The 19,729-nt window shown below is 30.5% G+C and overlaps 1 protein-coding gene and 1 long non-coding RNA gene across 4 annotated transcripts; both read left to right on the forward strand.

The window, feature by feature from the left end:
• The first annotated feature begins 2,492 nt into the window (after positions 1-2,492).
• Positions 2,493-6,057, forward strand: LOC111909995 (uncharacterized). 2 transcript variants are annotated; one of them, XM_023905796.3, is made up of 3 exons: positions 2,493-3,006; positions 3,097-3,234; positions 3,310-6,057. In XM_023905796.3, the coding sequence occupies exons 1-3, from the start codon at positions 2,938-2,940 to the stop codon at positions 3,439-3,441; spliced, it is 339 nt and encodes a 112-aa protein (XP_023761564.1). In that variant the 5' UTR covers positions 2,493-2,937; the 3' UTR covers positions 3,442-6,057. The 2 variants fall into 2 exon arrangements, 1 of the variants encoding a protein (XP_023761564.1); XR_002856420.3 differs by lacking the exon at positions 3,097-3,234.
• A 5,217-nt stretch (positions 6,058-11,274) lies between these two features.
• On the forward strand, positions 11,275-16,815 carry LOC111909996 (uncharacterized). Of its 2 annotated transcripts, XR_006190984.2 has the most exons (4): positions 11,275-11,524; positions 12,987-13,113; positions 13,685-15,930; positions 16,045-16,815. It is a non-coding gene; the product is annotated as an uncharacterized LOC111909996 (long non-coding RNA). The 2 variants fall into 2 exon arrangements; XR_002856421.3 differs by lacking the exon at positions 12,987-13,113.
• Positions 16,816-19,729: the final 2,914 nt, after the last annotated feature.

A 19,729-nucleotide genomic window follows, 5' to 3' on the forward strand; every position in this document is an offset into this window, starting at 1 on the left:
GTACCGTATCAAACTCAAAAAAGTATTCATTTTAATGAGTTCTCATCTCTAATAAATGAAAGATTTTTTTTTGCTACTTATTAAACTCTAATTCAATTTGCCAAATATCATTTTGAATTAATATTTTTTCCACATGTCATTTTATGAGTTTTTCTATTTTATTAAATTCCACATAATATTTTAATGTAATAATTGCAATAAATGTAGTAATAAATGAATATCAATTTCATTAATGAACTTACCTTTTAATTTTAAAATTTCTGAAATTAAAACTCATTAGTTTCTTTTATTTATTGATTTAAATTAGCTTATAACCAGAGAGAATCACGGTTATAAAATCAATTAAACTTTCATAGTAAAAACTTAAAATTATTAATAAATTATTTTAAATAAATTATTAATTAAGAAATATTTTTTTAGTTATATAATTATAATCGTTGATTTAAATAAATACATTAAATTATATCACCTTATATATATATATATATATATATATATATATATATATATATATATATATATATATATATATATATATATATTATTTTTATTTTATTTTTTGTTTTAATGTTATTAATTTAATATATTTAGAGTGTGAAATTTAAAATTTGAAATTTGAAATGAAAACTCAATTATTAATTTAATATAATTAGAGTGAGAAATTTAAAATTTAAAATCTGAAATGGAGAATTAATAGGTTGACATGTGATATGATAGGTGTGATATAATATTAATAAAGATTTTTCAAATATTGTGACATTTGACAATAGAAGAGTAAACTTATTCATTTATTAGAATAAGGAGATTTAAAAGATAAAAACATTTCAATTATAATAATTCATTATTTTTTTTTATTTTCTTCAAAATTCAAAGTTCTCAAATATTTTAACGTTTATATTTATTTATTTTTTAAATTAATCCATGTAATACATGAGTCTCACAACTAGTAAGGTATCAAACCAACAACATATTTGTTTTAATGAGTTGTATCAAATCCAAAAATTCGTTTTAACAAATTATACCGTATGCATATAAAGTTATATCGGTCCAACGACTCTAAGAATCGGAAAACTCGGACCTCGACTAGGAACAGGGCCGTTCCAAACATATTTTGAGCCCAGAGCGAGAGAAAAAAATAAGCCCTTAAAATACATAAATGTCATCAAGTTTTTTTATAATAACTCAATAATCGAAAGAAAATTAGTTGTACTATCTTTTAAATATAACAATTTCCATAAAAAAATTGGGTTTTTTTGAAAGATAGGTCATGGACGGTCGCCCTTATTGCCCACCCTCTGGGACGGACCTGACCAGGAACCAGTAAGTCTCATCCGGTCTGGTCCACGATTCACAATTTTTTCCAAAACTGGTGCAGTCCAAGAGTCGGTCCGATCCAAATGCTCACCGCTAACTTCAACAATTTTAATTTAGAACAACTTTATTCTCACTTTAGCCATTAACAAGATCTTATATACCATGATTGGAGAAAGTTTTGGATTGCAATAACTAGGTTTGCTGCTGCAGGTGTATCAATTCATTAATCAATTACCCTAATTAGTGTTTAATTAATTAGGAAAGATATTGCCATAGAAACCATTTAAAATATTCAAACAAATATATACCCTAAATTACTCTACTAAGTATTTAAATAATCTAATCCTATTATGAGAGCAATTAGCAAAAAACTAATTCGATGCTTGAACAAACTGACACTAAGTTATCAAATACCATTCAAAAAAGTACTTCTGCAAAGGAAACGACTTGTACACATGAGTATGATATATGTTAATGTAAACATGATTATCATTTATCAAATAGTGAATCTCATCATAGAACACATATATGAATATATTGGAAACATAGGTTATCATAAACTGAAACATTCAGGTTAAAACAAGTGGATCAATATTACTATGAGTTATGTGTGAAAATTTACATAACACATGAAAATGGAACTTATAATATTGCTTATAGAATATAACATGGAGTGTTATTACTTATTAAGCTACTTATAGAAGGAGTCATACATAACAATAAGTCAATCTGAATCTTCTAAACTAATGAGAAAAAAACATAATAAAAAATAAGGAATCAAAATGAAGCTCATTTTCATATCTCAGTTTGAGCTAACTTGACATTTCATCAGCCAATTTATAAACGAGTTTGTACAAAAAACAGAAACAGAAAAAGTTTAAAAATCGACAATTTTTTATACCTATTTTAATCAATAAGCATCCGGGGTTCCGATTTCACCTTGCGATCCTTCATCTCGTCTTCAATTTCAAAATTTTGTGGATCTAGAAATATTTTGGGTGGCCCAAGTGTGATATACCCAATTACCCATCAGAGTTGGATACGGGCCCTTGCCCAGCTTGCCCTAACTTGGGCCGGCCTTGTAACCCGGGTCCGACCCGATATTTCATGACGTTCATTTCGGAGACATTTCACAGAGACACGCGCTTCGGATTTTCTCCTCATTTAGAGAGGTTAGGGTTCTACTTTCTCATTCTGTATCTAGTTAATGTTAGGGTTTATTTGTTACAGTTTTTGTGGTTTTCAATTTAATCTGTGGACTGATCTTTCTAGGTCTTGAACTACTACTCAGCTTTGTCGAGATATTCATATATTAATGAAGTATCTGAACTGTTTTCATTCTCTAATCAAAACTACTGTTGAGATTTTCGTTGATCTTTGATTGAAAGAATTCCGCCCCTCCATTTTTCTTGAGAACGTTCAAGTTGTATCACTAGATTGTTGTTTTTCTTACTATTGTTCTTTAACTTATTAGATCAGAAATATTGAATTCTTATTAATCATTATTATGTTTTCGTTTTAATATCAGGAAGATGGGTTGTATTTATTGCCTGGATGCAATTGGTAAAACATCAGGGATGAAACATCTTAAGCCGAAGAAGGTGACTTTATGTTTTTCGTTGTATGATTTGTGGAACACAACTTCTTGTGCCCTTTGAATGGAAAAAAAACAGATTCACGATGAATTTGACAGTAAGATATTTCTTTAATTGTTGGAAATTTTTTACGTTTTAATTGTTGTAAATATTTTTGTATTTAATTTCTTATCTTGGTTGTATTTAGTGCACAAAGAACTGTTGTAATAAAAAACTGAAGCTGAAGAACATCAAACCAGCCCGCTTTGAACATAGCAGAGACTCTCTTGCAATATTAAGTATCGAAGGAGAGTGGAAAATTAAGAAATTTTATTTGGATGCTGAAGTGCGTTGGAGTGTGAGTTTAAAGTGTTTATTCTTCCATCAGATAATAATTTCTTTCTTTTTGTGATACTTGCAGAAAATCAATGGTAAGAAGAAGGAATTCACAACTAAAAATGGAGGAGACCGGGAGGAAGGTGAAGGTGACTGGGATGAGGAGGAAGAAAGGGATATGGAACCACAACATGAATCTGAATTTGATTATGACTGACTCTGATGGCAGTTATGATATGCTGATGAGGCAAAAGAAATCTTTAGGTTCCTTTCTGAATTTTAAATTGATGGATGATGATTTGAAGATTTGGTGACAGAAGACCGAATTAGACCTCATTCATAATTTAATGCCGGTGGATTCCAATAGTTCTAAGAAAATTGATATGGTGGATTCCAATAGTTCTATGGAAGCTGATCTTGATGTGCCAAATAAGAAAAAGGTCATTTTGAGTACTTCAAGTGTGAAAACCACTTTTTGCAAGTTAGTATCTGTGAATAAATGAAATGTTTTGATGGGAAGGTTTTGTCAAAACCTTCCCACCAAAACATTTCACTTATTCACAGGTTCTACATTTCTAATTTGCAGAGAAAGGTTTTTCACACTTGAAGTAATGACTTTCAAAATGACATTTTTCTTATTTGGCACATCAAGATCAGCTTCCATAGAACTATCGGAATCCACCATATCAATTTTTTTAGAACTATTGGAATCCACCGGCATTAAATTACGAATGAGGTCTAATTCGGTCTTCTGCCACCACATCTTCAAATCATCATCCGTCGACTTAAAATTCAGAAAGGGGTCTAAAGATTTTTTTTGCCTCATCATCATATCATATCTGTCATCAGAGTCAAAGTCAGAATCATATTCGGATTCATGTTGTGGTTCCATATCCCCTTCTTCCTCCTCATCCCAGTCACCTTCCTCCCGGTCTCCTCCATTTTTAGTTGTGAATTCTCTTTTCTTACCATTATATATATATATATATATATATATATATAGAGAGAGAGAGAGAGAGAGAGAATACCCTATGAAATAGATATATAGATACATACCATACCCAAAATTGATAAGTAGATATATACATGGTATTGACTAGTAAATATAGGCTACTTGCTGATATTGACAAGTAGGTATAGCATACCTCATGATATTGGTAAAACAAATATCTAGTTTAGGATGTAAAAACGTATTTAGATATGTTTTTGTTACCTTACATGCATATAGAGTTATAACTTGTCATGTTATTTATTTATTTATTTTTTTTGAAAAAATGATCATAAAAAGGCTATTTTCAAAGTCTGAGAAACATAAAAAATGTGATTTAAGGTTAATTTGGTATGCATATGTACTATGAACATGTGAGATGCAATGTTCATCCGTTAATTTGAATTTATTTTTCTGCTCATTTGGTGGTTTTTTTTTATCCCTTTTTACTGTCATTTTAATACCAATGGCTATTACTTTCTGCATTACATACCATTTTGGAGGGGTGTTGTCACACTTTCTTTTGTATGGGTAATTAAGCTATACCACTAATAAAATTTCCAAAATCAAATGATTATTAATTTTTCTTTGTAGTGGCTGCAATTGGTGTTGGTTCTAAAGATTTTGGAAAATTTAGTTTATGTATAGTTTTTGGTTCTAGAGATTGTTGCAGGTTATAGAAATGTACTTTCATAGCATCCTACTTTACTTTCCTTTTACTACAACAATTTATATTCAAATTTCTTTTTAATAAGGCATTGTAATTTGGAAAATCTACTCAATGATAATAAAAATTGTTTTGTGATGAGATGATGTTTTTGTAGTCGGATAGATTTTCCAAAGTATAATTGTTGTAATGAGATGGGATGAAGTGAAAGTATGATGATTAAATAAACAGATCAATCAAAGTTTGTTTCTATTTCTTTTTACATGTTTAGTGATTTTACCCTCTCTTTTTCTAGACAATTAGTTTTGGTGAAAGTTTTAATTTCTCTATTTAAAAAGTAAAGTTTGATAATTTTTTTACATGAGAAAAGCTATTTAAAATAGCGACAACTTTTAATGTTTGGCTTTAATAACGTGAAAAAAAAAAAACAAGTGTTTTGGTTCTTCTATGCTTCAAAGTTAACGGCTGAGAAGTGATTGTAGCATGCAACAGAATAAAGGGCAATTTACTTCTTCAAAGGGTATTCTTTGTTTATTAACTCCTTACTCCTTACTCTTTACTTTTTTTTTTTTTTTTTAATTATGCTATATGACGATGCATTCGTATATGACTTATTTACTCTTCACGCATATGACTGTTGCATCAACTGCCATCAGGTAATGTGGTCGATATTCAATTGGAAAACTACAATAGTAACTCCTCAATTTGCATAAAAACCTACATAATATAGACATATTGCAGCATAACGTAACATCATATGTTGATGAACCACGGGTCAAAAAAAAAGGTGAACCATATAATCAATCATTATTTTATTATCAATATATTAAAACAATTAAAGTGACATGAATACCTGTAACCTGCTCCACATGTATAGTGGAGGTGCATGATCAGATGTAACAGTTGACTTGAAGTAGGGTGGCATACCCATTCTGGAGCAGGTTTTAAGGCTTTTACAACTCCACAACTTGATCAGTTAACTATAAAAGCTACAATGAAGAGTGGAATGGAATGAACCATTCCATTCCATTGTCATGTTTACTTGGCTGAAAATAAGAATGTATTTTCATTTGTTTGTTTATTAACTTATACCATCCTACTTCTATTTCTTTATATTGTATCACCGTAAACTGCAATTACAGGTTTTTGTTATTAAGACATTGTACCTTTCACTTAAATGAGATATAAATGGCCACTAAAATCTTAAAAATGACAACTAAAATGACAAAAAAAATAATAATAATAATTAAAATACACTACTAATCGTTTTCTAAACTTGCAAGATGGAGGTGTAATATCTAGGCTTTTATAAACTTTGTAAAAAACGAGAGGATAAGGCAACACTTTGTTGCTATATTGTAAATATGTTAAAGAAAACGGCAAAATGACGTATTTTGTAGGGATAATGACTTAAAAGGGTAATATATTTTTTGATTTGTACACGTGTGGCCATTGATTTTTTTCGTCTATTTACCCTTCAACTTGTTAAACCGTATACATTTAGTCCTTATGACCGGCTACTCCAGGTTAGTCGGTAAAAATAACTTAATAGGATAATACATTTCGCACTTTGTACACATTTAATCATTAATATTTTTGTACATATTTAGTCCCTAATATTTTTTTTATTGCAAAATAAATCATTTTTGTTTTTGTACTCATTCGGTATGAATGATTTCTTTAGGTTTTTCTCACGGCATACGTGAGACAATCATTAATGAGATGTTTAGGGCTTTTGATGCTTATATCAATCACGATCTCGACTACTTGGTTGCTTAGGTTATGTGTTTAGAATGTTATAACTTCTTCATATGATTTTGGATTTTAACGATCTTTATATCCATACGTTTATATTTTAGTCAACTATAACTTTCGTTTAGAGTACTCCTGTTAAAAAGTAATATATTTTTATGTACGATCTTTATATCCATACGTTTTTTATGAATGCATGTAGGAATGTTTTTTTTATAAAACCGTAAGTAAAAATATATTATATTTTAACGGGAGTAATTTTAACGAAACTTGTAGTAGACTGAAAAACGAACAGTTGGATATAAAGATCGTTACAATCTGATATCGTATGAAGAAGTTACGCCGTTCGGAACACAAGGTCTAAACCAAACCACAAGACTTATGCAACCAGCAGTCGAGATCGCCCCCAGACATCTCATCAATGATATTTCTATGTAAGATGTCGTGAGAAAAAGCTAAAAAAATCATTCATAAGTACCAAAACAAAAATGATTTATTCTGAAACAAAAAAATATTAAGGACTAAATGAATACAAAATATTAACAACTAAATGTGTATAAAATAATAAATATATTATCTTATTAAGTCATTTTTCCCGGTTAACTTGGAGTAACCGGTCATAATGATTGAATGCGTATAGTTTAACAAGTTGAAGGGGTAAATATAGATGAAAAAAAATTTCAATGATCAAATGTATACAAATCGAAAAATATATTACCCTTTTAAGTCATTATCCATATTTTTTAATAGTCTAACTAGGATCCTATCATATGTGTGTTTTAGAATGATCAATAAGTATCAATATATATTATGATAGTTGTACCATTAAAAGCTAGTGATAAATTAAATATATGTTTGGTTAAGTTGTTAAATTTTTTATGCATATGAACTTTTTGATTTTTAATATGTTTTATATAAATTGCTAAACCTTAAAATGGTTGTAAAAATTCATGTAAAATAAACTATTTTTGTATGAATAATTAGTAGAAAAAAAGTAAAAACTGCACAAAAAGTTGAATTAGTAAAAAAAAATAATAACAAATTATTCAAATCGTCCTTGTGGTTTTTTAAAATTTCGCGTTTGATCCTTAATGTTTTTTTTTCACTCACACCATCCCTATTGTTTGATTTTGTTGCGTTTTTGGTCTCTCGTTGACATAAAAAGACTATAATACCCTTTATATTTTCTTTTCCATTTCCATTTTCATTATTACTTTGTTATAGTTTATAAATTAAAGAAAATGTATTATTAAATATTGGTCCCACCACCACCACCAATCAATCCCAGCCACCACTTAACACCATTGAGACACCGAAAACCATCATCGGTGACCGCCAGCTACTAAAAACGAGCACTGTTGACTGTCATCCACTACTTACCCCACCCCCACACCTCACCTATTATCCCTTGATTGTTGAAAGACCCAATAATAGCCTATCCCCATCACCTCCAGTAACTACCATTAATCCACACTTAATCCACTTTGGCAGCCACCAATCAGTCCACTCCACTCTAGAGCCAGTGTCGGTAACCTCCGCAACCAAGTCAAATGAAACCAAAACCAAATCAAAACCTACAAACAAACCTAAATCAAACCCTAAAACCAAAATAATTCATGAATTTAACCTAAACTCTCACCTAAAACTAAAATTGCAATCATCCAAAATCAAACACAATCAGTCGTGCGATATTGAAACCGCTAGCCTGATTTACATCTTCCCCTTCCTACTTCTTTGTTGATGGTTCCCAAAAGAGGGTAAACAAAGAGAACAAAGCGTTGGTGGGGAAGATAGAAATATGAAGAAAGAGAGCATATCAGAGGAGCCTCTACTGTAAATCCTTACAACAGTGTAATGGTTCCGATATGGTGTTGGTGATTGGACTGTAACATCTCAAGGATCGAACCCTATACAGACGACAGGTCGTCGGTAATATTAGAATGGAAGTTGGTTGCACCTACTTTTCCAGACGACTAGTCGTCGGTATTATCCTTCCTTTTCCCGACAACAAGTCGTCGGTATAGGCTCCGAATAAAACTTTTCCTTATTTCCTCGAAAATCAATCCTGAAGATCCTTTCACGACAACATGTCATCCGAAAAAGGTTGAGCAATACTGACGACCCCTGTCCCGACGACATTTTTGACTTTTATCGACGGAGTTATGCCGACGATGTTTTACAGACGAAAAGTCGTCTCTATAACCTTTACCGATGACATTTTGTCAGTACAGTATCCAGAATTGTCGTCTGCATAGGGCTTGATCCTTGTAGTGAGAGAGATACGGTACCTCGAGTCAGTCCAATTCTTGCTATGTCTTCCTTAACCTGTGAAATCAGAAAAGAAAAACACAACAAAGATCAAATACTTAAAAATATTAAACATGAATATGCCTCAGTTATGGTAAGAAGTTATGGTAAGAGGGCGATCAATAGATCTATGGCTATTTAATACCACCACGATTCATCCTCCACTTCTTGTTCTCATCAGCATATGTTGTACATATGGATAGCAAATTATGGGAACTTGAAAGATCAATTGAGCAAATGGGGAGGTCGAAAAGAAAAGGAGAAGATGAAGCTGAAGGGAAAGAAAGTAGGATCGATTATTGACCAAATTGAAAATCGCTATCGTTAAACCTTAACAGCATCAACAGCCCTAACTTTCAAAATCGAGTTTGTGAACATAGATAACATACAAAAAAAAATCAAAAAAAAAATGAAAAAATAAGCATACCACCCCACCCCTTTTGTTTCCTTCTTCCTTTCGCAGCCTCTTTCTTTCCCTTAATCGATTTAGTTGTTTATCAGATAACATTTACTTATTCTATAATGCATAAAAGTGTTGTACATGATGCATTATGATTTGGACAACTTAAAATTCAGCATCTGACCAAATATGTTTTATGAAGTATAATATATATAGGGAAACGTGAATATACCCTTAATGTTATATAAGCTTAGGTACCCAAACACACCATAATACACTGTTTTAAATCATATACACATTATAATGTTATTAAACTTAAACTCGTAACTTTATTTACTTTCAAAATTTTCAAAATTTCATTATTATTTTCCTCTTACATCACATTTTTTTGCCGAACACCTATTAGACTATAAATATTATAGTTGAAAATGAGAATTATATAAGAGGAAGTTAATGATAATATTTATAAAAGTCTAGGAAGTAAATCAAGTTAGGAGTTGTATTTTAAGAACTTTGGACGATTACAATACATATATGATACAAAACGATGTAATATGTTGAGTTTGGATACCTAAGCTTATATACCTTTAAGAGTATATTCACATTGCCCATATATATATATATATATATATATATATATATATATATATATATATATATATATATATATATATATATATATATATATATATATATATAGAGAGAGAGAGAGAGCGAGAGAGAGAGAGAGAGAGAGAGAGAGAAGGGGGAGGGGGGAGATGATAAGTTGAGTGGGGTGGGGTACCTCTTATTTTTTTTTTCAAATTAAAATTTAATTAAGGAAAATATAATATAAATTAAAAATGATATAAATAACTTTTTATATACGTATGGGATAATCAATTAAAATTTTTTAAACCATATGGATGATCCTTGATAACCTAAAAAGTTAAGGACTAAACTTGATTTTTTTAAACCATAGGGACCATTTATAAAGATTTTCCATTATTATGAGTTAATGACATGTTCAAAATTGTATGAGTAAATTATAGTTTTGGTCCTTGTGGTTTGCTCATATTCGCAGTTTCAGGTCAACCTTAGAAATTTGACAAGTTGCGGTTTAAAAATTACACTGCACATCCTCACTCCATTTAAAAGACAATTTTACTCTTACTTTAATATTTTTGTGTTTTTCTTTTATATATATATATATATATATATATATATATATATATATATATATATATATATATATATATATATATATATATATATATATATATATAACGCCTTGTTTTACTATTAATTATTTTGGAATTAGAGGTTTAAGAAATAAATTAAATAATTATACAAATATAATTATATTTCTAAGTTGGGATATAATTGAATAAAATGCATTATATTGAATTTAAAGATGAGTTAATAATTAAAATAAAACAACACGATTAATTATCGTGATTTGTTGAGTAGCTTAAATGCAATAAAAATATATATTTTTTAAAAGGAATTAAAACTAAATTAAATAAAAATGACTAAAATAATAATTATAAATATAACATTAATAACAGGAAATATAAGTCCCAGGGTATTTTGATTAGACCTGACAATTCCAGACATGAATATACGAATCTGTGAGAGACATGATACGACGCAGCTACATGACACGAATACATCTTAAAAATTGAGATAAAACTTATTTCTCATCGTGTAATCATATCGTGTGAAATTGTGGCTGACACATTTTCATGACTCGAATACACGAATTGTAAGGTCTAATTTTGATATTTATGGAGATCTCTTTTGTAGGAAGAAATTTAGTTAGGGTAGATTTCGTTAGAAGACCAAACTTCGGAGAGTGATTCTACCAAATTCAGAAACCCTTGTCTCCTTGTTCCCTGCATCATGACAACATCGTGTGGGTATAACATTCAACTCATTTTGTTGATATATGTGTATGTTCCTCCTTAAATTAAGCCAAAACCCTAAGTGTAAGTGTGTGTTAGTGTTTGCCGCAAGCTAGAAAGAGTTGGGGTCATTGCCTGGTATAACCAGAAAATCAAGAGAGGGAGGAAAAGTCTCCATCGTCACTGCCGGAGCTGCCATTGTTGGAGCTTCCAGTCGTCGGATTCTGCCATAGGGCCGCCACCATTATTGTCTTCGGAGCTAGAGAAATAGGGGAGAGTATTGTGTTGATTGAAGCTTGAGTGGTATATGTGTTTTCCTCCTTACTTGATTTCTTTCTTTTTCTATCCAAACACCACTCACCACCACCGCCTGAGGTGGTGGCAGTCACCGGATTTGTTGACTAATGGGTTTGGTCTTTATTGTTGCTTAAGTTGTGTATATGTGTGTAAATCTTCTTTAACTTATTCTTTTTTTTTCAAACACCACACACCACCATCACTCACCACCTCTACCTCCGAAGGTGGTGGCTACCAGAAATCGACCTTACCACTACCTTGAGTTTATTAGGTGGTGATGAGGTCTTGAATGCTTGCTTATTCCTTGGCTAAAAGTATTGAATTCATAGCTTCTTATTTTCAAAGTGTAATTGGTGTGAAGGTTCAACCACACCAATCAATGGGTGCTTATGTGAAGCTCTATTTCCGACCAATTTTTGATTCATTAAATGCTTAATGGGGTTTAGTTGAAGATCAAACCTTAAAACTCTTCTTATGAGCTTAATGTGAAGAAGAGTTATGTTTTGAGTCAATTTGTCCAAGCTCTTGATCGATTAAGTCATTTATTGTTTGATATTGAAAATAGTAGGTCTAAGATCACATTTAACTGTTTTGGTTTTTTTTGGACCTAAACATTAAGGACTTAATGAGTTAAGTTGAATGTAAACTCAAACTCAATGGTTTTACTAAAATCCTGAAATCGTTCACTAGCTTTGTAAAAATCATAATTAAATCTAGAAAACTCCAAATTACATGATTTTTCTTCCTAGAGTTTGTAAATTGTGTCTAGTTTATTTCCTAAAAGTTTTAATCTGATTCCACACAAAAATGTACAGGTTTAACTTTGAATGCACGTTGGTCTAGAAATTTCACTGATCACTTGGGTATTGTTGTAAAAATCATAACTAAATCCAGGGGATCCATTTTTAATGAGGTTTTTCTCTATATGTTTATAATAATGTCTATTTTTTCTAATAAATTGGGCTTGGTCTGATTCCATACCTAAGTTGGATGGAATTGGAGTTTCATACAGATTGGTACAGAAAAATGTTGTTTTCATTAGTCATATTGTAAAATGAATAAATAAATCTAGAAAAATCTAAATTGCATGAATCTAAGGGCTGAGTTTATGTGAAAGGCTCTAGTTTGTTCTATATGTTTTCAGTGGAATGATTCCTATCCCTTATAGGGTGTTGATGACCATTTTTGCTGATTGGTCCAGAGAATGGGGCAATTTTTATACTTCATTTGTTAAATCATTAGAATTTGATAGAAAATAATTAAAGCATGTGTTTTACATATATGGAAAGCTAAGTGAATGTTATTAATAACTACTATCAACCTTTCATGGGGTTAGGTTTGAGAGGGGTAAATCGGTCCGTGTGCCAGTTTTCATAATGATTTAAAAAGTAATAATAAAGTGTAATATTGAGTATTATTAAGTAATACTTAAGGAATGAACTAACTAGGGGTTATTGATGCGTTGTAGGCATTTGAGAGTGACACGCTCACCTAGCTCACGTATGTAGTGTTACTCATACGACATGTTATCAAGTGGATCGTATTTGTTAATTCCTTCGAGAACTAGCGTGTGTGGGTTCAACTATTAGTTTCAGGTGAGATTCCTTCATTGTATCCATAGGTCGAAGGCACCAATGTCGGCCCACTAGTTTGTGTTGTAGTATGATGGTTGACTTTGTGACAACTGTCGGTTATGCTTGTGTTTGCTTGATGACTCTGTTATTCCAGTTATGATATTATGTGGTATTAGTTGGGGTGAAACAGAACCGGTATCCGGTTGAAATAGACCGAATGGGATTGCAAATTAATATATATATATATATATATATATATATATATATATATATATATATATATATATATATATATATATATATATATATATATATATATATATATCGGAGAAGTGAATATACCGATTTTATTCTATCGGGATGTTATTTTGTTAATTAGAATGATGTTCTATGATTCTGTCATAATGGTATTCTATTATAATATTACTAAAAAATCATTTTTTTAAACCCTAGTTGAATAATAATAACATTCTTATATCCATTCATAGACATCCGAACTTAAATACAAATTAATATATATTCTTACAAAATAACAACCTTATAAATTTTAATATAATCACATATATTCTAATAGAATGTCATAAAAATTCAGTGTTGATCGGCGCCTAGGCGCTTGACGGTCCTCTACCGTCGACGTTTATAGCTAATCGGATTATATAATCGGAAGTGGTCAAAGTCGGTCAAAGACGGGTCTAGGTGGTCAACGAAGTCAATGTAATTCAAAAAAATTACAAGGGCAAAATTGTCAAAATGTGACAAATGCTTCTAGGGTTAAATCCGTTTTCTCATTAGATGCAGTAAAAAAACGACATTCTCTCTGCCTGTCTGGACACAAACCACGAACGAGAACAAAAAAGTGAAATAGGAGCATCTTCTTCTTCCGTTCACTTCGACTTTAACTCTCACCGTCTCCATCTCACGTCGTCGACTTTAGCTCCAGCCTCGGGTTCATCATCTCCTTCAAGCCATGACGGCGCAGTCCCCTTCCAAGCTTCAGTTCACGACTTCATCTCCTCCCGTCATGAAGTTTCTCGGCCCACGATTCCAGTTCACGAAGTATCTTGGTTCCAAAATCAACTCTTCTTCCGACATCAGCTCCTCTCATCGACATTAATTGAATTTTCCAGCAAAGGTTAGTTTTTAGTTTTGTACTTCTCTGTGACAGCTTCTTCTGTTCACAGAAAGCAATTATCAAGTCTAAATTTATCAATTGACCATGGGTTAAGTCTCAATGGTATACATCATGCATGATTTATGTGAGTTTGATTTATGAAGATTAGGAAGCAAAAGGTGAAATCGATTTGAGATTAGGAAAACTGAACATCTGTTAACAATTCTTCTTATACATCCGTTAACTGTTCTTCTGTGACATTTGTTAAGAAATTGATCATTTGTGAAAGCTGATTAACATGAAAAATTTGTTAGGAAATTTGGTATCCGGTTAATTGAACATCTGTTGTAGCTGTTTAACATGAAATATGTCAAGTAGTTTTTCTTTTTTGAAATCTGTTAAATATAAATATGTTATGCATATGTTGAGTTGAAATCTGTTAAACAGAAATCTGTCAAGTATTTTTTCTGAAATCTGTTAAATACTTAAATATGAATATGTTGTGCATTTGTTGAAAACTTGAAATCTGATAAACATGAATCTGTTAAGTATTTCTTTTAGCGCTTTAGCATTATGGTATTAACATGAATCTATAAGTTGTTTGGTTGATTGATAATCATTTTGTGAAGCATTTATAATATATTTTTTAAGGTGTTAATTTTTTTAATGTGTTAATGTGATGATTTAACAATTAACAATCAATGACTTCGAATGCTTCGACTACACCGTCTGTGGGATCAACCACCACTGATACACATAAACGGAATTCGGATGATGTTGGTTGGGAATATGGTTTTATCCCGGATAAAAGCAACTTGGATAGATTGAAATGTAAATTATGTGGAAAAGTGTTTGGCGGAGGGATTACTAGAATGAAACAACATATTGCTCATGTGAAGGAGAATGTATCTTCATGTCCAAATTCTACAAAATATGATCAATTGAAATGTTGAAATTCTATTAATGAAGGGAAGTTAAAAAAGAAAGCTAAACATTCGCAAGATGAAGCCTTAAGATTTGAGGTAAGACAAGAATTTCATGATAGCGTGGATGGAGTTGAATCTTCTTTGGGGTTGAAGGCACCAAATGTTATAGGCCCCATGGATGGCTACGCAAACAAAATAAACCCCGAAGAAGATTTGAATGCGAGAAAGGGAAAAAATGTTGATTTTAACAATATTGTCCGGAAAGAAAAAATACTCACGGTCCATAAATACATTAGTAAGTAGGCATATGAAAGCGCAAATCCTTTTCATGCCTTTGAAAGGGATAGCTTCAAAATGATGCTGGAGGTTGTTGGCCAATTTGGAATCGGGCTTCCACTTCCTACTAGATATGCTTTGAGTGACACGCTTCTAAAGCATGAGGTTGAAATAACAAAAAACTTGTTGAAAAAAAACGAACAAGAATGGAAAGAGGATGGATTCTCGATTATGACGGATGCTTGGTCTGATCGAAAGAGAAGGAGCAGTATGAATTTACGTGTTAATTCAAAGATGGGTACTATTTTTTTTATCTTCAAAAAAATGATCCAACGAAGCACATACAAGCCAAAAAATATATGAATATGTGGAGTCTTGCATTCAACAAGTTGGTCATGAGCATGTTGTTCAAGTTGTGACCGATAATGCCACGAATAACATGGGGGCGGCAAAGTTGCTAAAAGAGAAGACCATCTATTTTTTGGACATCACGTGCGACACATACCATTAACCTTATGCTTGAAGGTACTTACATTATTTTGTTTATTTATTGTATTTATTACTTTATTACTTTATTTTGTTTTAATATGTTTAATTTTATACTATAATTTGTTATTTAATCGTGTTTATTTCTTTAAGGTATTGGTGCACTCCCAAGGTTTAAGAAAATTCTAGATCAAGCAAAGAAGCTAACCATCTTCATTTATGCTCACTACAAAACCTCGGCGATGATGAGAAGTTACACAAACAAAAGAGAAATTATCCGACCGGGAGTCACGAGATTTGTTTCTATCTTTCTAACATTACAAAGTTTGGCCGAAAAAAAGGAGCAACTAAGACATGTTCTCTAGCACCGAATGGGAGGAATGTAAATTTTCTAGTACGCCTAAAGGGATTACCTCATATAAAACGGTGTCAAGTGTCCAATTTTGGTCTGGTGTGGCACAATGTTTAAAGGTGTTCTCCCCTTTGGTGAAAGTCCTTCGAATGGTTGATGCGGATTGGAAGCCCTCAATGGGTTTTGTTTACGGGGAGATTAAAGCTGCTAAAGAAGAAATTATCATATCATTGGGCGGTAACGAGAAAGCTTACAAGCCTATTATAGATATCATAAACAAAAAGATGAAAGGTCGTCTAGATTCAAGTTTACATTTAACGTCTTATCTTTTGAATCCGTATTATCATTATAAGGATCCACAGCTCCAATATGATCCCGATATAATGAATGCGGTTCTTGATTTTTTTGATACGTTACTTTGTGACAATTTTGAGATGCAAAGGCAAGTTGTAACAATTGATTTGCCAAAGTACAAGAAAAAAGTTGATAGATTTGGTTACGATCTTGCAATTAAAAATTGTAGGGTGAATGATGTCGAGTTTGATCCCGGTAATTCATTTTACTTTTAGTTATCTATTTTAAATATACAATTATTGAACAAATGCACTTGATCTTGTTTTTCACAAATATTCTTACAAAAATGTGATGTATTATCGTAAGAATGTAATTTTTCACAAATATACTTGTTTTTGAACTCCACTCCAAGTCTTTCTCTTGTATGATCAATATTTGATTCATTCTTGAAGGAATTATGATAGAATAACATGCACTACTCGTTATTATTACCAGGTAAGGAAATATATTTGTTGTTAACAAACATTCTTAAAGACATTCTGACATAATGGATTTATATAAATAAATTCTGATAGAATACAGACAAACCCATTCACACCTCATACTCAACTTTCACATTCCAATACACTAATTTCTTCTAAAAACAACACCAATTGTGTTTTTTTATACATTGCAAGAGAGGAAAACTAAAAAAAAAAAATAAACACTAAGGGTATCCTACTAAGAATTACAACTTTAATAATGCATACATTCTTCAAAATCTTGATATATATTCTAGTAGAATACATAGAATATGACAGAATACATAGAATATATTCTGGCAGAATACATAGAATACATTCTAACAGAATACACAAAATACATTTTACTAGTTATAAATTTAATTGTCACTATAAAAAATTAAAAGCATGTTACTGGCAGCTTGCAATCGTATTTCTAGATGATGAAACTTAACAAACCAATAATTTGCAATTTAACAATCTTGAAATTTTTGTCCAATAGAAAAAATAGTAAAATTTAGCTAACCATCCTTACCACAGGCACAACTGGTCAAATCATTCTCAAGCATGTTATTGTAAAATTACTAGAAACTATGTTTTAAATATGGAATTAGTCAATTACTAAGAATTTGGCTTGAAACATCTCTTATGCATTCTATCAAACACCTTATGTGCATTATCCAATTGTCCTAGTTTTACCTTGAAATAAAATGTCAAACACCTTCAACAAGTTGTATTAAACACCAAACACCTTCACAACACCAAAAATTGCATCGCAAGCAGGAGAAAGATTCACAAAATCATGGGAAAAGGATAAAAAACACAATTTTAGTAAAAAAAAAGTAGGAAAAAACGTACAAGATACTACTACTGCTGTGATTGATGGCGACGAAGGGGAAGGAGTAGGTGGAGGAGATTGGTGATTCAACAAGAAGTAGGATGTCGACAAGTGAATGAGGCGTTAAAGATGGGACTAGAGGAAGGCATCAATCAGTGGTTTCTGTCGTTGATGGTAAGGTTGGCTCATCAATTGGAAAGTTGATGAGTGCAGAAGGAAACAACGAATTTTCAAATATGTCTATTTCAGAGGATTTGTCGATAATCAATTGAAGTATTTGATGTTTGGTGGTGTTGGTGGTGGAAGGTAGTCGTAATATGGTGGAGGGCAGCAAAGAGAAGAGAAAACATTGGGAAGCAGGAGAATCATTGCAGACGTGATTGGTTGGTGGAGTAGGGTTTTTAAGATGTGGAACGACATGATTTAAGGAGAAATAGTCAAATATCTTAGAAATTTCCATATAAGCAAATGCATAGATTACTATTATACCATTTTATGATTTATTAATGATTTTATTTTTGCTTAATTTTGATTGGTTCTTAGATCTACAGAATAGTTGTTGGAAACATTTGAACCTAACTCTCTCTCTCTCTCTCTCTCTCTATATATATATATATATATATATATATATATATATATATATATATATATATATATATATATATATATATATATATATATATATATATGGAAAAGTGATTATATCCTTAAGGGTATATAAACATAGGTATCCAAACTTATCATAGTACGTCGTTTTGTATCATATATACATTGTAATCGTCCAATGTTCTTATAAGCGACTTATAACTTGATTTACTTTCAAGATTTTTATAAATTTCACATTTATCTTTTTCTTACATAATTTTCATTTTCAACTATAATATATATAACCTAGTAGGTGTTCGGCAAAAATATATGATGTAAGAGGAAGATAATAATGAAATTTCGAAAATCTTGACAGTAAATCAACTTAGGGGTTGAAGTTTAAAAACATTATAATGAATGTAAAAAAGAGAACGGCATATTATGGTGGGTTTTTGGTACCTAAGCTTAAATACATTTAAATGTATATTCATTTTTCTCATATATATATATATATATATATATATATATATATATATATATATATATATATATATATATATATATATATATATATATATATATATATAATTGTTTAATTTTTTAATATTTTGCCGCTTACATTTTATTTTATTTATTTATATTTTTATGATATTTTTTAAAATTTTATTCGAATATATTTTTTTAATGTTTTTTATATTTTTTAATTTACATTTTTGTCTACGTTTTTCGAATAATTTTTTCAAATATATTTTTTAATGTTTTATTGATTTTTTGTTTTTATATTATTTTAAAGCTTTTTATAAAGATTTTTTGTATAAAGAATATAAAAAAAGCTTGTTAAACGTGAATATGATTAACACATATTACGGATAAAATTATTTATTTTAATATAGTTATTGTATAGGCAAATCAAAAGTCAAATCAAATGTCAATGGCTTTGAGTTCAATTTTTTTAGTTTTAGAAATTTTTTTATATTTTGTTTCAAATGGAAAATGCTAATCAGAATTCCTATAACTCAAACACATGTTTTCGAATTCATCTTTTTTATTTTTTTATTTTATTTGTTTTCGAGTTATATGGTTTGAATTAGCCATTTTATAGCTTGAAACCCATTTTCGAATTTCGGTTAACTTATCTATTAATAATATTAAAAAATAATTTTATACCTAACGTATGTTAACAATATTCACATTTAACAAACTTTTTTATATTTTTTTTTTATAAAAAATGATATTAAAAAATATAAAAAAAAACAAAATGTTAAAAAA

This window comes from Lactuca sativa, chromosome 4, assembly GCF_002870075.4.
Source record: "Lactuca sativa cultivar Salinas chromosome 4, Lsat_Salinas_v11, whole genome shotgun sequence".
Lineage (NCBI taxonomy): Eukaryota > Viridiplantae > Streptophyta > Magnoliopsida > Asterales > Asteraceae > Lactuca > Lactuca sativa.